Source organism: Cibotium barometz, chromosome 56 (assembly GCF_041138505.1).
Source record: "Cibotium barometz isolate CiBa-2024 chromosome 56, ASM4113850v1, whole genome shotgun sequence".
Taxonomy (NCBI): Eukaryota; Viridiplantae; Streptophyta; class Polypodiopsida; order Cyatheales; family Cibotiaceae; genus Cibotium; species Cibotium barometz.
The window spans coordinates 33,820,867-33,845,038 of NC_141101.1; the positions used below are offsets into that span (position 1 = coordinate 33,820,867).

A 24,172-nucleotide genomic window follows, 5' to 3' on the forward strand; every position below is an offset into this window, starting at 1 on the left:
TTCAGCCTTTAGACCATTTTTAGGTGGTTGCCCATCATTTTGCAGGTTTCGGATAGTCCTCTCTTTGCCTTGAAATGAGGGTTTAGCCTTATTGGATCGACTCAATTTGAGTTCCAATTGCTCGGTGGCGGTGGCGGCTGTGATTAGTTGGTGTAAGGTATGACCATGATACATTTGTAGCCTCGCTTTGTACACGGGTTGCAATCCCGATTGAAGCCTTCTCTTCCTTTCCGTCTCGGTGACATGCATAAATGGAGACACCTCCAAAAGCACTTTCCAAAACTTTTGTACATATGCATTTACCGATTTCCCCTGATTTTGCTTCATCCAATCCCACTTCATTGTTATCTCATTCAATGCATTGGGAGGCAAGAATTGAGCATAGAACCTCTCCTTGAACTCTTCCCATGATCTAATAGGATTCGGTGAGAGCTTCTCCGTGTGCCACCAATGGGCAGCAGTGCCTTTCATAAACATGCTTACATGGCGGATCATGGATTTTTGAGTGAAATCCTCATCACTGAAAGCAATATCAAACTGGGCAATAAAAGCAAGTGCCTTTGATGCATCATATTCCCCATGATATGTGTCAAACTTCACAGATTTGTCTCCGGCTTTGAAGTCACGAGACTTTGATGCATGTGCTTGCATCTCAACATGTTTTCCCCCATGTTTGTCCATTGGGACAGCCCCTGTGAGACTGGCATCATTTTTGGACCAAAAGGTGATGCATAAGGCATAGATACATGTGCCCTGTAAGCATGAGGCATGGCTGGCCCCTCAACATGCATTGATACATTTTCAGCCATAGCTTCTCCCTCACGAGCACACTGGAAGGCATGACTGGCATGAGAGATACGCAGAATACCTGCACTAACAGAAAATTGCAGCCCATGTTGCATGTATTGTGCATGCACATTTTCAGCCAGCAATGGCATTTGACATATATTTTGACCACTGCCATAAACGGTATATCCTTCAACGGGCTACATAAGGTATTCCTGCATGGCTTGAAGTCACTGATTGTTCCTCTCCCATAGTATGGAGATTCGTCCTCTTAGACATAAGTTCTTGTTCGGACACCCATGGGGACTCCAAGACATGTGGGATGGTTGCCTTTTCTGCATAGGCATCCTCGGTACAAGCCAAGTATGCACGTGCTGCATCCCTCGGTTGCATGTGCAACTCTTGAGCAATCATTGCCATTGCATGATCCATATAAGATTCAGCTTTCTTGGCCTTAAAACGGTTATGTACCAATGGATCCTCGCGGCGGTAGAGATTCAATTCTTCTTGTTGTGCATGAAGAAGAGCCTGTATAATACGAGTAAATTCAACCCTCAAGACTATGGACTCTTCTTCCTGCATCTTCTTTTTGCCACGGAACGGCTGTCCCACATATTCATGTTCCCTATTGTGCACCATATGAGTTTGCTCATCCTGTAAAGCATTGGAAGCATGCATTTCATTGTCCCTGCCTCTTGTGTTAGCATCTCCAACATTCATTGTATGGCTGTCCATAATGTTGTAAGTGTAGAGATAGCTAGTGTTCATGGTGATCGTCTCTCACGATAGAAGTGAAAGAGAACCGTATGCTCTGATACCAATGTAACTTGGTTGAACACAATGCTAATCAATACACTTAAATACACTAAGATTTGATGGACACTTGCTCAAATACAAGAAGTAAATTGCTGAATTGACAAGAGACACACAATAAGCCGAAACGGCCGACCCCTCTCTCAAATAAAGTATATTGATATTGGGAGAATCAAGTACATAGTGTCATGGGCATTTCTGACCAGATTTCCATACCAATGCATATGAATACAGTATTGCAAACAAGTGGTTGTCGTTGTAGACTTGCAATCCACACTACTCTCTCAAGTGCCCATGTTCCCTACCATCTGCTCTCTATTGTTCCACCAACACATGGTAGCAACAATCTGTAAGAGAGCACATTGTTCTACCCTCTCAAGTGCCCATGTTCCCTACCATCTGCTCTCTATTGTTCCACCAACACATGGTAGCAACAATCTGCAAGAGAGCACGTAGGACAAGAGAACACTACACAGGGTATGTGATCTTGTAAGCCGGTTCCTCCCTCTTGCTACTTGCTTCCATATTTAAGCGTAAAAGCTTACCAATAGCAAGTAGAGTTGATGACAGCGGAAGTCTCCACGATGGAAGTCCTTGGAGTGTTGAGATCTTCAATTTGTCGCCTTTCTTCGCGATGATAAAAGTCTTCAAGAGGATGAAGGGAACCTTGGGAAAGCTTCCCCTATGGTTCAACTTGAGAAAGGAGGGCTGAAATTAGGGTTTTCAGCAAAAAGACCAGAAATTACAGCAATAAAGAGAGTTGTTTTACTGAATTTCAGTCACATTGGGAGTGTGTAGGAGAGTGATTAGCATCCGGAATCACTCTTGGAAGCCTGAAAATCACCTTAGCAAGCTTGGAAATGGAGTTGGGAAGGAGAATGTGCAGAAAATGCAGCCTAACAGCCCTCATGAAGGAGGCGCCAATCTCTAGAGAGAGGAAGACGAGCGAGGTGGTGAGTTGTCCAGTGTAGCAGGCAGGTGCTTTGTGGAGCAAGCTAGAGTGGACACATGGCTGGTTACTTCCTTTGTACAAAGGAGATAAGGTCTGGGCGGTGGACATTGGGTTATGTCCACCTCGGGACATCAGTGTGTGAACATCGGGCTGGTCATAATTTATGAGTGAGTTTTGGTCGCCCAAAACTTAATGAAGTGTGTACACACTCACTTATAAATTAGTGCTAACTCCTAAGACTAGGTTTATGACCAATACTTACCACCTGTCACATGCCACATAACCATGTCAGCAAAACAGTTTCACACGCATGGTTCGCGGGCGGGTGTCCCCTTACTCGAAACTACACATTGGTCAAGAAAGCATGAAAACAGCATGCAATTTCAATTGCAAGCAAGCACATAAAGATGCTATGCAATGCAGCATTGGTATGGACAATCCCCGTTCATGAGACTATACCAAAATAGACGAGCTCCAGGCAAGTACACGAGGTACCAGACCCAATGGAACACCAATCCACCAAGCATTTTCGCGCATGTTCACGGAGGCATAAGTCCCAAACGGAAAGCCACAGTATCACATGAGTGGCATCAATCCCGGGCATATACAACTGCCATGGACACTAGTCCAATGTACATACATGATAAGAAAGCATGGGTGGACCAATTGGGTGGCCAAATGGTGACACCAACACTTGAGAAAAAATGATGAATGAATTAAATGGCAAAAAGCTTATTCTTATATACATCATGAAGGGCTAGTCGGCTAGCATAAAAACCCATGACTAAGGACAAAGTCTACGACTAGGAAAAATGCCTAATAAAAGGTGGGAAAAATATCCTGAAATATCATACAAATATGCTGAATAAAAGGGGGCACAAAAGGGATCAAGTGCTAAAAGGGATTTCGTAGAAAATATGTGAACTATAAGGTTACCTTGTTAGTGTTGTTTCCACCTTGCACTCGTGATGAATTTGTAGGAAGGACTTGTCATGGTGATAGATTCATGCTATTCAAACACCTCTATTATATATGTCTTTGACATTTGGGGTTGGATGTGGAGAGGCACATATTCCTTCATCAAGCAGCTTTAATTAAACAAGAGCTATTCTAACCTCTATGCATAATGCACTAGGGTAAAAATATAACGGTTTTTTTGTTATGTTATTTATATTGTGGATATGTTATACATTGGTTCATTATAAAGAGATGTATAGGGCGGTTGATGAATCAACCACTCCTCTAATGGTTGAGTCAAAGCTATATATCTCCTTTTTCGAGCATTCGAGAATACAATATCAATTTATGGGTTTCTTTTTGAATATTTACATAGACTTTATACATTTCTCCATGAAATTGTGTTAATTTGATGAGTTTGTATTAAGAGAGATTTTTCTTGGCGCTTGGACGCTTGGAGGTTTTTGCTTGGAAAATGCATTTATGCATTTAGATCCTTGCATTGGTTCTTTGCATCTAAATCCTTGCACTATTTTTTCTCTTGTCATTATGGATTCCTCCAACCTCTCCAGAACCTTCCCAACAAGCTCCTCTTTTCACAGTCTCTTGCAAAACCAATCCCCTCCTTTTGATCTAATCCTTTGGTCCTCTTGTGCCACTTTCCATTGTGGATGAGGGAGGAAACTGTCAACATAAGACGATGGTTATTATAATAGCTATTCCTTCAAAAATTATCCTCTAGAAATCTTGTATCCTATCCCTCACCCTACAAAAGCATCCGGCATGAAAGAAGGCGCAACTGCAACCGTACCTGGAGTAGGGGTTGATCCAAGAACAACCCTTTGTAGGAGTGACACTTGATCCCACAATTGCTGCATATCAGCCTGCAAGTCGGCCCGGAGTTTGGTGATTTGCTCCTCAGAGTAAGGTTTTTCTACACCTTCAACCTTCTCCTGCTTGGTCTCAATAGGCTCCCCATTGGGTTGAGGGTTATCCTCATGATCCGACATGGCATCATTGAAGTTAAGGGCAAGCTCCATGGAGAATCAAAAAAGTGGTGCTACAAGAAAACTATGTACCAATTCTGAATTCCAGAAATTAAAGAGAGAAAAACACGTTTTTTCAAGCTAGAAAAGACAAGAAAACACGCAAAACTACCGATTTACTGATACTCCACGCACAAGAGTTGGATGTATTGTGAAGCCTCACAATAGACTATCTCCAAGGTTTTGTAACATTTGGAGAAGGTAAGATGAGAAAAAGACTCCCTAACCCACGGTTTATAGATGAAAAAACACCCATGTGCTTTCCTACTATAAAAAAGTAGGGTGCCTTTAATAAAATAACTAGGAGGTACTAGGCTCCATCATAGTCACAAGAAATGTTTCGAGGTTTTTCAGGTTTTGTTTCGAAAGGTTTCGTCCCTCAGCTAAGAAACCGCGAGGTTTCGAAAAATCAATAATTTCACAAAGTATAAATACTTAAAGAACTTATAGTAGCCATCTAAAAACAGTGTAATGATATAACATGCACGTTCCTAAAAGGTGAATTTGGGCATGTTCCTGGATTCATCTAGGTATATAATTCAACCGTATTAGCGGACATGCAGATTTCACATTGTGAAGTTTTCGTCTGAGTTGCAACTTGTTGATATTGTGCTTATTATTTCTATCTTTAGTGGTGCATTTGCCCTATCAACTACTCATTTGTTGTACTAATTCTTTCTATTTGCTACTTCCCTTAGTGCTAGGCTTCATTATGGCTGAGTCCGCCCTGTATCTCCGGAGGTTTGACAGAAACTCAGTACAAAGGGCTTTGTGTGAATATATGCTCTTATGTGTGCGTGTGGAGTGCGTGTGTGAGAGCATATCTTGATATAGAGTTCTGCACTCCTGACGTTAGTGGGGATGTCGTAGTATCTAGTCCATACTATGCATAATGGAGTTGATAGTTATATAGTCTTGTGAGTTGACTACCATGAGTATATAACATGCACGTTCCTAAAAGGTGAATTTGGGCATGTTTCTGGATTCATCTAGGTATGTATATGTAATGATTAAAAAATGGTATCTCACACATCTCGGGAAACCATCCTTATTTTGGTGAGGTATTATGGCAATTTTGCTTGATTAGATGCCACAAGCGGTTCAATCAAGGATTCTTAAGAAATTGAAGAAGAGAAGGTAGAAATTGGGAAAGATTTAAGACATTGAAAAAGGGAAAAGAAGAGAGGAGGAGAAGAGCAAGGGAGAAGAGGAGGAGAGAACAAGAGAAAGGAAGAAGAAGAGAGAATGAAGGAAGGAGGAGTAGAGGTGAGAGAAGTAGAAGAAGATGGAAAGGGAAGGCCGAGAGGGGGAGGGGGGGGGGCAAAACCTGAAATTTGGGCGAAATTGAGAGGTTTCGATGTTTTTAAAAATCGTTTCGAGGTTTCAAAAGCTAGAAACAGGTTTTTTTGTTACTATCATGCACGTTTTTCCTCAAAAAAGATAGGTGCTTTTATATTTTTCCATGCCCTTAAAAAAATAATTTAAACCCACCCTAAAAATATTCTTGCTCCAACTTGAGAAGCATCAAGCATGGCTCCAACTTGAGAAGCTGGCCAAAAATAACTTGGCTTTCTGTGCAGCCCAATTGGGCACCTGTACGGCTGTTTCTGTACACAGTAACCGCACGCGTGCACTCCATCCTTGTTACCCCCTTGTCACCACTGGTGTAAGATGCGCTGCGCAGCGCGCTGTTGACACCAAGGCTCGCTGACCAGCTGCACAAGATGCGACTGCTGTGGGCAGCAGTGTGCAGCACTGCTGCTGGTGGTCCCAAGCAGCCGCTATTGTACAGAGAGGACAACCTTGCTGCCGACAAGAGCAAAGGTGTCTTACCCACTACCCAGGCTCTTACACAGCACACCCAAGTGCAACACAGCATGCAGGTGAAATGACCTAGCAGCTGTCAAAGGGAAAGTAGGGGGTTCTCCGCTTTAGGGTTTCCGGCGCTTCTGGGACAGCCTACCTCTCTAGTCAAACATGCGCATGCCTCTCTCCCTCTCCCCCCCCCTCTCTGTACACAAAATCTACAAGTTCCTTCATGCAGCCCTAACAGCAAAACTCTTACCTGATTTGCAAATCAAACAAAAGCATGGTGACCCTGAGATACCTGGACAAGATGACCGATCACAACATATGATAGACATGCAAACCTTGTAAACCTTTCTGAGCATCAGTGATCAGGTAAGCTCTGATACCAACTGTAAAGCCCCCATAGGACCACTTGATACACAAGCTTAACACTCAAGGTTAGTACATAGAGGGGTACAGGCAGACTCACCTCCCAACTGTAGATTCCATTAGGAATCTACTAGGGTTCCACTCTCCGGCCAAGCGAGTCAGCTTTGGCATCCCATACCACAAGAGCCTGTCCTAAGGGACCTTCAGCAAGATTGCTTGTGAATCGCCGTGCCTATGGCAAGAGTCTGGTCCAGGCACATACTAGTAATATGACCGAATGAATCACAATAACCCATAGGTCGCTTATATAATGACCATTGTCGCTATAAATAGCTAGTAACAATGGATTATCACTAATAATGAACCCTAGCCACCCGTACCCTACCTCTGACCTTCCCCTATTCAGATTAGGCCCTAATCTCGAGGATTAGTGTGTTAGGTACATAACATGAAGTCTATGCGACGCACCAACAAGGAATCTGAAAGGCTTAGGTTGATTAGGGTGATGGTTTTCTCATTGCATTGCGGCCACCTCATTGCTTGTCTGGTTTAGTATCTCTTGGATCTTGGTCGTCTCTTGAGACCATCTCCCATACTCCCTCTCGCATTAGCCAGAGCTGCATCTTGGTTTTCTAGGGAGGGAACCCGGTGCCAGAGAATTTGTCGATTGTTGCCATTGATAGTGCCATGACGTTGAAGCAGAGGTAGGTTCATTGGGCAAGCAGAGATGAGATGCTAAAGGTGATGTCACAAGAGAAACTCAGATTAGCGCAGGTCGGGTGTAAGAAGTCGACCCTGTGCTCTGATGGATCAGGGCTACAAATTGAGGGCAGCCTTCTTCTTTTGCTACGTGGATTTTTACATCATGTAGAACTGTAGACTATTGCAGATTGTTCTCAGAAGAAAACTGGAGGAGCGCATTGGGTTGAGCAGGTGCACCGAGGCATAGAAGTCGACAGAAGGCAGCCGGGCGAAGTGGCACGAAGGTGCAGGTACGGCTGATCAACAGGCAGCAAGAGGCAAAAAAATGACCTTGGTTGGGAAGGGCAGTAGGCGAAAAATTCACCACCCAGGGAGTGAGCAGCTAGCTGGCGGGGCTATCATGAGCACGGTCACTCTTGGCGGCAGAATGGTGGAGCAATTGGCGGGGGATACGATGGCTAACTCACGGAGCCTTCACAAACAGAAACGTTGGCGGCCTAAAACAGAGAACATGGACAAGATTTAGGAGCAGAATACTGGCTCTGATACCACTGTATGGTTATGGTGGATAGGTGGGCATGACTGAAGAAGGGAGGGGGAGAGAGCTAGAGATATAGAAAGACAATGCTCAAGGAGAGAGAAAATTGCACGACTCAAGAATGATTGATTAGACGTGTTGAAGTTCACCAAGTACAGTGCCTTTTGTAGGCTGTAGAGTAGCCTTATCTTTTGACACATACAGAGGACACATGTCAACACACACACACACACTAGTGAACACATGCCAGACCAGTAGCTGGGCAAGTTGGACAAGCAGTGGAGCCAGGCCAACCAGTAGTCGGAAAGGCCATGCAGCTGTTGGGCATGGGCAGACGAGCTGCATAAGAATGGTCAGACAACCTACATCAGGTTGGTTGGCCAGGAGGAGGGTCGGGCAGCAGTCAGTGAGCTGGTTGAGACACTTAATGGCCCTATAAATAGGCATGCTACCCTCTTATTTATCCCCAAATGTTTAGTCGAGCAGCCAGAGAGGGTGTAAGAGTTCTCTCGGGCTTGTTGTGGGCTTGTCTAACTGAGATCTCCTAAATACAGTTCAACAGAAGATTAGAGAAACCAAATAAAAGGGGTGTAGGCAAGCTCACCACCTAACCGAAGAACATCATTGGATGAGGACTCGAGGTAGCTCTGCAATCCTATCAGGCTTTGACATATCACACTAGTTGTCCATGAGTCTCTCTTTTCTTTTCTTTTTTTCCCCAGGAAATAGATCCTTCTATTCAGGGTTCCGGAAAACAATTTTAGGGAAAAGGAACTAAATCCTTTTCACCACTAAATGAGAAGGAAATTGCTATTTTTGAGATGGTATTTTCTATGTGAACTTAGAAAATATAACTAAAACTTGTAAAATTTGAAAGGGTTTTATTTCCTTCTCATAAGAATTTGAGAAGGATTTTCCTGAAGTTGAACAAGTTCTAGGCTAAAGCGAACCCGTCTTTTCCCGAACCCTGCTTCTATTAGCTAAAAGAAAAACCAGCCAACAGGCTAAAATAAATGCTCAGAATCTCCAAAGGACGAAAAGACACTAGTGAGGTGCTCCCCACCCTCTCTGGCCGCTCTTAGAGGGAACTACCACATACAAGGGCCACGCGGGGGGGGTGGATTTATCGGCACTGTGTGAGAGGGAAGGGGCCCTGCTGTCAGATGCGAAGGAAGGCCTCTCGCATGTGGTCTGAATCTCCTTGAAGCTTTCCCCACTGACTGCAGAGGTTATGAATGATATCTGTCCATCAGTTTCCATCTCTCTTTTTTTTTAATTTTCATTATGCTTTGTTTAGGCTTGTGGGATACCTAATCATCTTCCACCACAGTTCTCACACTATAATGTCATTGGTCTCTGGGCTGTGTTGACGCTCCAAAGACACTTATAACTCTCTCTCTCTCTTTTCCTTTTGCACGTGCAGATGATTGTTTGTTTGCTCTTGGTGGCTGACGATTTTTTGCGAATCATTTATTGCCAGGGTACAAGTTAGATGAGAGTGATCGTGCTTCCCCCACACTTAAGCTGCAGTTTGCACGAGTTCCTGGTCCCCGTGGAGCATATCGAGGTAATTCAGGTGGAAGGCACGACAGCTTTCTCCAAAGGGGTCAATAGGCCATAATATGGCAGGTTGCGCGATGTAGAGGGAATTATTTGGTATGAATGTATTCTCCCGGTCTTGTTCATTTGTGCTTTCCTAGGCACAATGCCAAGCATGGGGTGTCCAGTTATATCGATGGCAATCCAGTTACACATGTAATCAGCTACCTTTTCAACTTGAAACAAGCTTTGCGTTCTATCCGTATCACCACATCAATGCATGCAGTATCTATCGTTGTAAGATGACTGGAATATTTATGGTAATGTCTGCAATTAAGTAATTTGCACAGCAGGTACTTTTTACTGAAAAAGGTTCCATGGTGGATGGCAACCTTGTTTGGAAATAATTTGTCAATGTGGTGTAGGGATAGAACCATGTAGTACACTTAGTTTAGCGATGTTTGCTTCAGGCTGTGCTGAATCTGGTGTTTTTACCTCAGTTTTCTAATATAAAAAATCACTAAGTAAAATGAGATTAGCAGGAGTATCTAAAATGTACCTCAATGTTCTCAGCATCATATGAGGCTTTTAACACACCCTTTTAGTCCTGCCAAGGACGTAGTGCTCCTCTGGATATCGAACATCCAAAGGCCTTTCAATCAATATGGTAAACTTTTTGCTTTAGAGGAAAAGTGACATCAAAATGTGAAGATTTGGCTTTATCATGATATAAATAAAAGAAGATATGACAAGTAGTCTCTGTCGTATCAGTTTATCTTTAAATTTCCGATCGCATTTAATAAGCATTAATTGCCTCAATACATACATGTACATTCAGAGATTCACATCTCTGTTGGTGGTCATCTTGGGTAGTAGTTGTAGTAGGTAGGTAGTGTTGGTAGCAGCAGTAGCGGCCATGGTAGCACCAATAGGTTTTTTTTTGGGGGGGGGGCAGGGTTCACACTTGGATTTCACAAGGATTACACATGGATCACAAAAATCCGACGGCCCACCCGATCCTCGATTTTTGAGCGACAATGTCCGCCATTGATCCCCTTTGAAAAAAGGGGTGTCAAATAGTCCCGAGGGGGGGGGGTGGGCTAGTGTGACGTGCGCATATAGGAAGGGTTCTTGGGAGGTACCCATCCCGATACTATTATGGTCCAAGCACGCTTAATCGTGGAGTTGTGATGGGATTTGATGTATTAGCGCTAATATGACCACCACAGTGATGCTACTAGATGTATTGTCTGAGTGAGTGTGATGGACTTGGATGTATGTTTATTGCTTCCATGTGTTGGATCCATTGAGACCCCCCCCACCACAAACACACACAGACACACACAATATACATCCATCCCCTCAACTTGTTGTTCCTTCCCACTCCCCTTTCGGTGTCTTGGGTGATGGGATCCCTTTATTTTTCTTGTAGATCTTTGATTCGTCCTTGTTGATTTTTCTAAGCCCGTTTCCTTGGTCGTGGTTTTACCAGATAGTAAGTAGGGAAGTTGAGCCTAGAGTCAAGATTAATAGAGTCTTGTTGATACCATTCCCTAGAAGATAGTAAGTAGGGAAGTTGAGACTAGAGTCAAGATTAATAGAATCTTGTTTAACCCATTCCCTGTAGATAGGAAAGTGGGAATCTTGTTAATCCATTCATGCATATCGGCAATTAGATAACAAGACATTTAGCTATGGGAGCCATTGTTGCTCCCCGTTTACTTGTGCTTGGTTGAATATTTTCAATTTGACATTGAATCACTTGGCAAAAATCACCACATTGCATAAATATCCATGGGGATCATCGTAATGTTTTGTTTTGATTAAACTATGGGATTTTCCTTGTGTACTAAATTTGAGATGGTAATCATGTCCTAGGGGGGCCATCCCATGAGGGATGATTGTTTACACACATTGCTCGATCCGCAATTGGAGGTTCGCTCTCTATTGGGTTAAAAACAATAGTAGTAGTAGTGTTGGCGGTGGTAGGTAAGTAGTATGTAGCAGTAGCGGTAAAAGTTGTAGCAACGATAAGTAGGTATGTAGGTAGGTACTTATGGCAACAACGATAACATGTAGGTAGGTAGTTATTAGTAATAGTAGCAATAACATCCGGTAGCTGGGTAGGTAGTTAGTAATTATCAGTAGTAGTTAGTTAGTTAACAGCAGTAATAGCATCAATAGCAGCAGCAACAATAGTAGTAGTATGGTTATTCTATGGTGGTTCAAGGATGCCTAGGTAACCATTGTACCATGTCGACAGGTTGTTCGAGGACGCTTGGGTGACCATTGTACCATGATTGATGGGTTGTTATTGTGGGTGAGACCACTTAATACTAGCGACTTAGTGTTATTAGTATATGTATTTGGGACAAGTCTAGTGTTATTAGTATTGCGGGTCCCATGTTAAATACTGAGCTAGTGTATTATAGGTACATATGTTTGTGCCTATTCTATGATGTCATGTCACGATTGATTATGTGGATTCAACGTAATTGTTTTAATTGACACTGTTGACGTGTGTGGTTCCTCTTCATTGTATATAAGAGCAATGAGAGCAGGCAAAGGAATAGCTAATTTGTTATCCTGTAATGTTTGCATCAACTATTTTGGCATACTCTTAAATGCATGTATGGCTGTCCTTTTCTCATCCATTGTATCATCCACAATTACCTCATTAATAGACTGATTTGTGGGGTTGAAATTTAAGATGATTTTCACTCGGCATGGGCTGATTTGTAGCACCTTGTTGAGCATTCATTTGCTTCACATATGGTTGCTTGGCATTGTACAAGGTAGGAGTGTATCAAGCGAGTATAAATTTAGTTGTTTTTTTGCATAAAAGCATGGGTTGAACTAATTTCTCAACAAAGATGTCTCTACTCACCAAAATTTTCCTTGTGTTTAGCTTGTGACTAGATGGTAGAGTCTTTACTCTTTGCTTTCTGAGCTGTATCCCACAAGAATACATTTTATGACCTTATTATCTAGCTTATTGTATTGTTGCTCAAGCACAAGAGCATAAGGAAGACAACAAAAAACATGCAAATGATCCACACATGGCTTCTTGCCAATCCAAGCTTACAAGTTGATGGGGCGTTTGTTTAGCACATAAGTGGCACACGTAATTGCCTTAAACTAAAAAACATGAGGCGCCATCTTCATGAGAGGTCTATTCTTCTTCTCAATCGATACCATTTTACTAAGGTGTGTAAGTAACTACGCATTGATGTTTTATGTCTCTTCTTTCAGTCATATATGCATGAAACTCCTTTGACATATACTGCCCCCCTCCATCTGTATGAAGGGTGCTAGGTTTACATGATGTAGACACATTTTCAGCATAGAAACAAAGTGTCTAAAGCATGTAAAAACCTTTGAATTTTCTTTCAACTCATACACCGAGGTGTGCCTAGAGTAGTCATCAATAAAAGTCACAAAGTAGAGATACCCCCGATTGATGGTGTCCTCATAGAATCACATACATCAGTATGCATAAGCTATAATTTATGTGGATAACCCTTACTGATCTATCTTTCAAGAATGGATGTCCGTTTCATCTTTGTCCAAATTGTACTCCATATATATGTTTGAGGGGTGTTAGATATCCGTAACGCCACTACGGGCATTACCACAAGAGGGGACGGCCTCTGGCTCACCACCCAGCCATAGAGGAAGAATGAAGATTTCCCCTCATCCCCCAGGCTATATAGTGTGTGGCCTGCCGTCCACACTAGCCTGGCCGCCCATGACTCCGCATGGGCGTCCTCTCCCACTGAACCCCGGACATGGCCATCCGGTCTGTCGTCGGTCACAGGCATTACAGCCTACGTGACATTACCCCCCCTTAAGAAGAGTTTTCGTCCTCGAAAACAAACTGGGGAAACCTTTTGAAAATTGCACTACGGCGTTCCCAGGTAGCTACCTCCTCATCCCTTAAGAAGAGTTTTCGTCCTCGAAAACAAACTGGGGAAACCTTTTGAAAATTGCACTACGGCGTTCCCAGGTAGCTACCTCCTCATCCCTATCTGTCCATTTAACAAGTACCTCCTGGTACACTTTATGTCGGGTTTGTCTGTCACGATACTCAGAATCTTTTCAGGTTCATGTGGTATCTTTGGTGGCTCTATCAAGTCCACCAAAATCTCTAGAGAAACTGCGTTCTCTAACCCGTGAACTTATTTCTTCAGTTTACTGACATGGAAGACAGGATAGACTTGAGAACTCTCCAGTAACTCAAGTTTATATGCTACGTCCCCAATCTTCTTAAGGATTTTAAAAGGACCACAATATCTCGGAGAAAGTTTATCACACTTTCCCGTTTTCATGGTTTCTGACTGCGCAGGAACCTTGAGGAATACAAAGTCACCTTCTGCAAAGGTCACCTTTCTACGTCCTTTATCCGCATAAGTTTTAGTGCGATCTTGAGCGCTACGAATGCTCTCACGTGCGGCTCTGAGCATATCATTCATATCTTCAAGGAAATCCTTGACAGATTGAATCTTCTCCTTTTCTAGGCCTACAGCCATCGGAGATCTCGGCTGGAATCCATACATTAACATGAATGGTGTAAATCCAGTCGCTGAGTGTTTGGAGCTGTTATAAGCAAACTCCAATATGGGCAAATATTCTTCCCAATTTGATTGTTTCTTACCTACATAAGAACGTAACATATCCTCTAGAATTTGGTTAACTCTTTTAGTTTGACCATCAGACTCCGGATGATCTGCCGTACTCATACTCAGAGTAGTATCCAACTTTTTGAAGATTTTTCTCCAAAAATGACTGTTGAACTTTCTATCTCTATCCGACACTATATCTGCGGGCAGGCCATATAGCTTGTAGAGATGTTTAATAAAGAGTTTTGCCAACTCTGGCATTTTTATAGTTTTCTCGTGGTAATAAACTTTGCCAGTTTAGTTAACCTGTCCACTACCACCCACACCAAGTCATTCCCTCGACTCGTCTTGGGTAAACCGGTAATGAAATCCATGGAAATGCTTTCCCATTTCCCTTGAGGAATCTCCAACGAATGGAGTAGTCCTCCAACCTTAAGACGTTCATGTTTATTGACCTAGCACTTACTGCATTTTAGCACATAAGTTTGGACGTTCTTAAACAAACTAGGCCAATAAAACTGTCTTTTTACTAGTGCATAGGTCTTCTAAATCCCAGGATGACCCGCACTTGGACTATCATGACTTTCTTTAAGAATTTGGGCCCGAAAGTCACCAATAGTTGGTACACATACTCTACCCTTGTAAAGTAAGTACCCGTTCATCAATGGAGTAATTAGCATATTTCTCCCACGTGTCCGGTTGAGCTCGACCGCCGCTACGAGCAATCCGACGTGCCATTACAGGATAAAGAGTTTTCGTCTCCTCGAAAACAAACTGGGGAAGTCATTGGTAAGCAAATGTCTAGTAGTACTCACGCAAGCCGTGATTTGGTATTTCAACCAAAACCCCAAGGCAAATTTCATGCCTTGATTTTGCATCATGTCATTAGCACAGAAGCTAATGCACTGGAGAGCACTCTAGTAGCGTAAGTTCGTAGACTATGCTACTAGATATTTGTAGACTATGCTACCATGTTGCATCACCAACTTGTTAAAACTTCTTGTTGGAAAGCTCTACGGCCATAGGAGAAATAAACTAGAGCCAATCTAATCATGCATCACAAGGATTAGTTCCAAAGTTGAGAGATACTTTCTCTCTTAGAGTAACATCTTTGCACAAGCATATGCTCTAGAATCTTGTTGAGTTTCTAACTACCATCAATCTACGGATGGTTAAACTCCACTCTAACTCAGAGTAAATGTAAGTTTTGAAGATTTCCCTTCAAATATAACAATCAAACTTCCTATCTCTTATGCCATACTATATCTGTGGGTAGACCATATAGTATGTGAAGATGTTTGATAAAGATTCTTGCACCACTACAGGTGTCTGGAGTTACATCCAATCACTTACAACTCTTTGTTGCTATTACCAGACACATCCCTTCAAGTATTGTCTGGACTCACACAACTATTCGAGTTTATGTGATATTTGAGGATATCCCTCCTTTCCCTCAAGAAAGGTTTTTGTCCTCAAAAACTCTACTCTCAAGCGGACTACGCGCTAGTGTCATAGGTCCAAGAACAAATCTAGACCATGTTTAATATCATATGTTATATTCTTGAGTCCTTCCAAGAAACTTTTAAACATCTTGCAACGAAGATGTGGTATAGTGTCTACGCACATATGGTGGTACTATTGATAAACTGCTTTGCAACAGATCAGTGGTTTCACACTTGTAACAAAGTGCTTCATTGTTGCATATTATTACCCTTCATAAGCGGTTACACACTTATGAATCATTTGGGTGGGTTGTACCATCTATCAAGAAAAATTCTAAACTACTAATTACCACATTATCAATCCACTGATAATGACTGAGCTTGCTATGAAGCCATAGGTTGCTAGATAATTGATGGTAATTACACTAGCCCAATGTCTCATTACATCATACATTCAATATAAATGCAAACATCACAGTACTTCGTGATGATGAACTTAGGAATTTCATCCTATCCCTGTTTGGTGTTGGTATGAAGTATAACTATGAGAACATTATTTGCTGCCTCCTCATTATAGCGGCAAAGCTACCTACCCATCACAGGTGGCAATCTCTACCAAGCTATAACCAATGACAAGCAAATAAACGAGTACTCTTGTAAGAACTTCATAACCATATCTCACACCAAACTCATAATCACTACGGATTAAGTGCCAAGGCTTGCAAAATTGAATGTTATCTGATAGGTAGAGGGGATCATCAAACTACGGATGACCTCGACAACTGACTAGGACTAGTGATGTGTAACTTTTAAGTTACTCCACTCTTTTTGCTTATTCCATACCATCGAACAAATCGGTCCCTCGATTTGAGCAACGTCAACATATTTAGGAGTACCTCGATACTCATGGATTGTGGTTCGGTAATTTAAAATGTTGATCTAGAGTATCTTTCACTCGAGGATCTTAATTTTATTAGCAGCTATGTATTAGTAGTGAGTAACTACATACTCACTATCATCACACTAGTAGCTCCATACTAGTCTGTGAGTAACTCCGTACCCAATGGCGTACCTCCCCCGAGTGGGAGTACCATATACAACCATCTGTAACAAGATGCTTAAGTCACTTGCTGCTAAGAAGTGACTACACAAATTGACTCCTCCATTGCACATTGCAGTACAATCTCTAGTATTACAACACAAATTTTTGGACATCCTTATCATAGAGGTCAACTTAAAAACTAGTGCATAGGTCTTGTGGAGTCTCGGCTGACCTAACCACACCACTGGTGACTTCCTACAAAAAAAAATGTGGCGCCGAAGTCACCACCTATGTACTTTAACTCCGTAAAGTACATGGTCTTCATCTATCATCTATGGAAAGTTGTAAAACATTCTTGCGATGGATTTTTATCACCCTAAAATTATTGTGCACTATTTTAGTGTGAAGAGCTTTTTTCCTGGGTACCATGGTTCACCCCAAGCTCATCTTTTGCTAAATTCTCCGATTTAACAAAAGATATGTCTGCCTCCGAACACTCCAGCTCAGCCCCAGACTTTGAGTTTACTTCTTAACACTCCGGTTAAGTCAAAACTCACCAGATACAGTAGGATTTACCACTAAGCTCTCCGGCTTAGCCTTCTATCCTAACTCAGCCCGAGTTTATGTACACTTCATATGTCGGATCCGATACTAACAACAACCAGGCTCGTCTGGAGTGAGATACTACTCACTATTGCCATGTAAAACCTTATTAAATCCTAGAAATGCTCCACTCATTCCCCAGGGGTCATACGACTTATAGGGTTTACACGCACATGAACTTTGTAAGCAAAATAGCCTGTCATGCAATATTACAATTGCTTATGTAGGAAAGTAATATGTTTCCCAAATTCATATGGTAGCAACTAAAATGTGCTCACAATCGCACACTTATGTTGAACATAGGCAAGACTACGCTTGCAAAATGCTATAGGGCATCCCCCATGCATGAAACTGTCTAACCAAACTAGTCTTACTGCTAACCTCTAGATTTAGATCACTCTGGAACTAAATCACTCTGTTAGCACTAGTACACCATCATGGTCTTGCTACCTAGAGCTTCTCCGAACTCTGTAACTAGGTTTTATCCCATCTTATGGCTATATTTGGTAATTTTCAAAGTTCAAATTTTATCTTGCACACTTTATCACTACTGACAAGTGTACATACAGACCTGCCAAAGAGTCAAGTTACATGCACAAGCCTTGGCGTCCCATTCCACCAAGACTACAATCGATTCCGTGAGAATTTGATATCCCATACCATCAAATTACCACCAAACCAATTGATGTGACATATAAAAAGGCTCTTTCCCCCCTCGAAAGATCACCACAAACTCTTGAGCAGTGGGATGTCAACGCATGGCAATAAAAAGAAGAGAAAACCATGCTAGTAAGTTTAAGAACAGTTCTCTTCGATCAAATTCTATAAGGGCATTGAGCATTACATCTCAAGACTATACCCCTTCAGATTTACCTTTGATTTCTACAAATCAATCCTAAATCTGCTATTATTATCTAGGCGTATACTAATCCCCCAGATTAGTACTCCTAGATAAAGCATTCAATTGAGTACTGCTAGCAGCACTGCTAGCCCCTTTATCCCAAGTAATACACACCTTAGGGATTACTTTGACAAGGCAATCTACGTGACTAAATCAAACTAGTCACTACTCTCTAGGCCCAAGTAGTGACACTATTTTGTTACTACCAACAAGGGCCAGCTTGCCTCTACGGGCCAAGGCTCTCTTGTTGCCACAAACAGTAAGCAACTTGTTTGGACACAAGGCACTCATATGCATTGGTATGGAAATCTGGTCAGAAATGCCCATGACACTATGTACTTGATTCTCCCAAGATCAATATACTTTATTTGAGGGAGGGGTCGGCCGTTCTGGCTCATTGTGTGTCTCTTGTCAATTCAGCAATTTACTTCTTGTATTTGAGCAAGTGTCCATCAAATCTTAGTGTATTTAAGTGTATTGATTAGCATTGTGTTAAACCAAGTTACAGTTGGATCATTGCTCACTGCTCCAAATCTCTCCTCTACTTCTGCTTGCTCCCTTCAATCATTCTCTCATAGTATCAAAGCGCTAAGATTCTCAAGTTGTTGCTTCTCTACTCCACAGGAAGATCATTGCTCGCTGCTCCAAATCTCTCCTCTACTTCTGCTTGCTCCCTTCAATCATTCTCTCATAGTATCAAAGCGCTAAGATTCTCAAGTTGTTGCTTCTCTACTCCACAGGAAGACTATCAGACAACGTTTTATTTTTTTTCCAACCCTCCCTCCCTCCTTGCGATTTAATGCTTTTTTTTTGCAGCATTCCTATTTTTTAAATTCAATTTTAACACCTTTTTTTTTGCAGCATCCCTATTTTTTGTATTGTATTCCATTTTAACGTAAATTTTTGCAACATCCCGAACTAGTGGTAGAACCATGCACTTGCTCCATTAGCCTCTCCCTCCCTTACTTCATCGTGCATCGGGTTGGCTCCTGTCTTCACCCTCTGAATTTCGAAAGGAGTACTCTATATCAAGATATGCTCTCACACACGCACTCCACACACACACACACATAAGAGCATATATTCACACAAAGGCCTTCGTACTGAGTTTCTATCAAACCTCCAAAGATGCAGGGCAGACTCAGTCATAATGAAGCCTAGCACTAAGGGAAGTAGGAAATAGAAAGAATTAGTACAGCAAATAAGTAGTTGATAGGGCAAATGCACCACTAAAGATAGAAAGAATAAGCACAAAATCAATTGGCCGCAACTCGGACGAAAAGGCTAAAGCCTAAATCCTGAGGCCCAAGGAAGGGGAGGGGGGAGAGAGAGAGAGAGAGAGAGAGAGAGAGAGAGAGAGAGAGAGAGAGAGAGAGAGAGAGAGAGAAGTTATATTAGCTTCTACGGAAGACCCCAAGGGCCTATGAGACCAAAAGTAATACAATGGTACCATGGATATACTGAGAAAATGGCCATTTTCTTCAAAAAACAACAGTCAAAACAGCAACAAAGTGGGGGGAGGAGAGGGAAAAACGGATCGTACGGTACTGTACGATATTGTACGGCACCGTACCATACGACTGTGTCGTACGGTGTATGATAGAAACTATGCTTCTACTATTCGAGATGTGCTTCCCAAGCTCTCTAGCAATTTTCTCTCTGTGTTTCGGATTGCAAAGAAAAGCTACAGTGCCTACTTTGACAATTTAGCTCTTGAGATCATTGACACTAGCACCTTGCAGATTGTTGCCAAAGGTGTACAAGAAGGTGGTCTTTATAGGTTGTCAGACTTTGGTGGTTCTTTGAATGAGTCACGGTCTCATTTGCTACAATTTCAAAGCTATCATGCCTGGTAGCTCGGGAGGATACATCCTTGTGGCATGCTCGCTCTACGGGCACTTGAACTATGCTTCTCTTTAGCAACTGTCTTCTCAGCAGATGGTCAAGGGTCTTTCACAGAGCTGAAACCCTCGGCAAGCAACACAGGGAGCCTTTCTCTCACGAGGCTACTCATCGGGCTTCTCACATCCTCGAGCTTATCCATATGGACTTGTATGGTCCCATAAAGACTACTACCCAAGGTGGTGCTATGTACTTCATGCTTATTATTGATTATTTCTCACTTAAAGTTTAGGTGTATCTCTTGGCAGAAAAATCTCAGGCTTTCTCCCGCTTTCAAGAGTGGGTGGCTCTGGTCGGGAATGCAACCACACGGAAGGTTCGACTAGTCCGTTTGGAAAATGGAGAAGAATTCATCTCCAAAGCCTTCCACAACTTTTGTTCACAGAAAGGTATTGGCCATTTGTTCTCCACGCCTTCACTCCACAGTAAGTAGAGTGGTGTGGTTGAACGCAAAAACAAGGCTGTTTAGGAGATGGCCCATACCATGCTTTCTTCTTCTGATCTTCCTTCCTCTTTCTTGGGAAGAAGCTGTGACCACTGCTATCTACATCAACCATTCTCCCACAAAGGCGGTTGCTAATATGACACCAGAGGAGGCTTTTACATGACAGAAACCTCCACTTTCACATCTCAGGGTTTTTCGTTGTGATGCCTATGCTCGTATCCCTGATTCTGTGATGTCCAAATTTGATCCTAAATCCAGTAAGTGCAAATTCCTTGGTTATAGCTCTCAACCCAAAGCTTACAGATTATGGGACCTGGAGACGAAGTCCTTAGTGATTTCTCGCAATGTTCACTTTGCTGAACCCTCGTCCAATGATTCCCAGACTCCCCCGAGCTTACCATAGAGGTTCCTCATCCTCCTGCTTCTTACTCTTCTTCCCTGCCAACCCCACCCCCTTGGCTTCTCCACCCCCAACTTCTCCATCCCAAGTTTCTCCACCCTCAGCTTCTCCTACTCCTCCTGCGTTTGTGCAACGGAGGATTGCCCCCAGGCTTCCTCGATGGCTGGAAGCCAATGTTCATGACTCTCATCTCTCAAATGTTGATCTTCATCACTTTGCTGACTCCTCAACAACACCTTTGACACGAGCAAAGAGATTATAGAAGCTTCGTCATTCCTGTAACCTCACCTTGATGAGTAACTCATTTTCCAGAAATTGGGGACTACACTAGGTATGTGTTCCTCTTATCATCCTTAGTCCGATGGGCAGATGGAGAGGGTGAACAAGTTCTAGAAGATATGCTTTGTGCATACATCTCTAGGCAACCATCTAATTGGAAGAGAAACATCCCAATGGTCGAGTTTGCCTACAACAGTGCTAAGCATTCGGCTACTCGTTACACCCTGTTTATGCTGATGTACGATTACCAACCTAGATCTCCGGTAATTGTATCAAGACTTAAGGGTATAAAGATTAATGCGGCTAGAGATTTCTTAGCACATGTGCATGAGATGCTGGTCAGTGCATAGGAATATATCAGAAGTGCTCAGGATAGAGCATGGTTTTATGCTGATAGGAAGTGTTCACATCGAGGGAATTTCCGAGAGAATGCTTGTTTATCTACAGATATCCCAGAGTTCTGAGACGTTGTGGGGACAGGGAAGGTTGGAAAGTTGTCCCTAGGTACTATGGACCTTATCGGATCCTGAAAAGGATTGGTGAGGTGGCTTATAGATTAGAATTGCCTCCTGATGTAAAAGTTCATCCAGTTTTCCATGTGAGTAGACTCAAGGAGAAACTAGGAGCTGAGGATAACGTAGTTACACCCTAGGACCTGGTAGAAGGTTGCGGACTTGTTCTTTGTTCCACATAAGCCAGAGCTTATACTGGATTTCAAGGAGAGGAAGCTTAGAAATAAGTTGATCCAGGAGTATAAGATCAAGTGGAGAGACCTGGCAGTGGATGAGTCGACTAGGGAGACAATTGCTAGTTTAGAGCCGAGATTCCTTGTTTTTTTTCCTAGAGAGAAAAGATCTTAGGAGGGGAAGTATGTTATGTACCTAACACTAATCCTCGAGATTAGGGTCTAATCTGGTCAAGGTTGGGGAGCCCTAGGGTTAGGGAAAGGCCATTCGAAGCACAAAAAAGCAATAAAAAGATCCAATGCAGGTACTACAACCGAATGGGCTACAAAGAAGCAAACTACTTAAAAAACTTTGAGAAAGAGCAAGAAAAGCACCATGTAGACCTTGTTGCTAAAGATGAGGAGGAGTTGACTGAAGAAGAAGAGATAACTACAACAGCAGCCCAAGTCTCCCTTAATGAGGAAGACTATGATTGGGTTTTCTTGTGTGTTGAGTCAATAAGGGTTCTATATCTAGGTTGTGCCCCGAAAAAGATTTGTAACAAATGTTTGTGTGTTTTGTGTGCCATCACTCTTAAATGTTATCCTTTATCTTTGTTAGGAGTTAGGGAGGTGATGAAGAGTTGGCATTGTCGCTTTGATCACTTTTGCTGATGGGAGGATTAGCATGGCACGGGAGGGGCGCACGGCTAGATCACTCCCTCGCGGCATATGATGGAGTTAGAAGGTAGCTACTTTCTTTGCATGTTGGGTCTCACCATCTTCACTCCGAAGGGGGTTTGTTGGGTATTTTGGAGCTTCACGTATGTAACCATCCTATGTGAGTAGCCTTATTCATGTGTGTGTGTGTGTGTGTGTGTGAAACACCTACTTAGGTGTGAACACCCCTTATATGTGGATAAGATAAGTATGCCACATGTCATTAGTGTGTGTGTATTGACATGTATCCTCTATATATGTCAAAAGATAAGGCTATATATATATATACCTAGATGAATCCAGAAACATGCCCAAATTCACCTTATAAGAAAGTGCAATTTATAACCTCATGGTAGTCATCCACAAGACAATAAACCATCAACTCCATCATGCATAGTATGGACTAGATACTATGACATCCCCACTAACGTCATCAATGCCCAATAGTGGGTGTAGAACTTGGTATCAATATATGCTCCCACACACACACACCCCACACGCACACACAGCATACATTCATACAAAGGTCTGTGTACTAAGTTTCTGTCAAAGCTCCGGAGATACAGGGCAGACTTAGCCATAATGAAGCCTAGCACCAAGGATCATAACAAATAGAAAGAATTATTACAATAAAAACGTAGTTGATAAGGCTACTCTAAAGCTTGCAAAAGCCATTGTACTTGGTGAACTTCAACACATCTAATCAACTATCACTGAGTCGTGCAATTTTCTCTCTCCTTGAGCATTGTCTTTCTATCCCTAACTCTCTCACTCCCTTTTTCAGTCATGGCCACCTTCTATCCACCGTAACCCTACATATTCTACATCCCAAATTAAGTTTTTCACTAGAACTTTTGAACATCAAACAGAGCAAAAACAAGCCATTCACAGATATCAAAATCATAATATCAACCTGTGTAGTGTCACGAAATGTACCTTGCAAGGCTTCCAATGCAATAGTTGCACATCTTGCATCAGCAAAATCTACAAAGCATAAGACCAATTGATCTCCTCCAGGCTTTTGACATTCAACAGTTAGACAAGAATGTCAAATGCTATCCATGAAACAAGCAAACTAGTCTTCAAAACTTCCATACTTAACAAGGAAAAAAACTAAAAAATCTCTCTCTCTCTCTCTCTCTCTCTCTCTCTCTCACACACACACACACCCCCTCCCAATAGCTCCTATTCACAAGGCTAGAGATCCAATGGAACCAAGCTACAACAGAACCATCATGTGAGCCATACTATGATTGAAATTTTATCGGCACTTAGTCCATAGGAGTTCTTTCACATAAGTGCAGGAGGGAGATCTGGTTTCAAACGTGATTACTCCACTTTGGCACATTTTCACTTTGAGGGCAGTTATTTATGAGGCACATGCTCGGACTCAGCACCAAGATCTTGACTTTCCAAAACGGCAGATTACGAGTGTCAGAACTCAAGAGGGAAAGTTGAAGTTAAACGGGCTGCAGAGCTATCCATTATCTTAAACGGGCTGCCAGGCTGTTCCATCCCTGGTTCGGTCCAACTTTAGGCTCTGCTCCAAACTTAACTTTCTGGCTGTGGCTTTGTCTCCAATGGAGACTTCACTTGCCTGTGCCACCACTATTTCAATAACTACGCGTGCCGCAGATAAGCTGC

The 24,172-nt window shown here is 42.4% G+C and overlaps 1 protein-coding gene and 1 long non-coding RNA gene across 2 annotated transcripts; one reads left to right on the forward strand and one right to left on the reverse strand.

The window, feature by feature from the left end:
- Nucleotides 1-1,121: 1,121 nt before the first annotated feature.
- LOC147607151 (uncharacterized) lies at nucleotides 1,122-5,935 on the reverse strand. The gene is made up of 2 exons (XM_086791276.1): nucleotides 4,320-5,935; nucleotides 1,122-4,192 (listed from the first exon to the last, which is right to left on the reverse strand). Exons 1-2 carry the CDS (start codon nucleotides 4,546-4,548, stop codon nucleotides 4,056-4,058), a joined length of 366 nt encoding a protein of 121 aa, XP_086647402.1. The 5' UTR covers nucleotides 4,549-5,935; the 3' UTR covers nucleotides 1,122-4,055.
- Nucleotides 5,936-6,596: 661 nt separating this feature from the next.
- LOC147607152 (uncharacterized) lies at nucleotides 6,597-9,768 on the forward strand. Its single transcript, XR_015264856.1, has 2 exons — nucleotides 6,597-6,735; nucleotides 9,453-9,768. It is a non-coding gene; the product is annotated as an uncharacterized LOC147607152 (long non-coding RNA).
- The last annotated feature ends 14,404 nt before the right edge of the window (nucleotides 9,769-24,172 follow it).

Excerpts from the sequence above, each read along its gene's own strand:
- LOC147607151 (XM_086791276.1), bottom strand. The coding sequence starts at position 4,548 with ATGGAGCTTGCCCTTAACTTCAATGATGCCATGTCGGATCATGAGGAT. Across the intron at positions 4,193-4,319 it reads TGGATCAACCCCTACTCCAG|TTTCCTCCCTCATCCACAAT; the intron begins GTACGGTTGCAG and ends TTATGTTGACAG.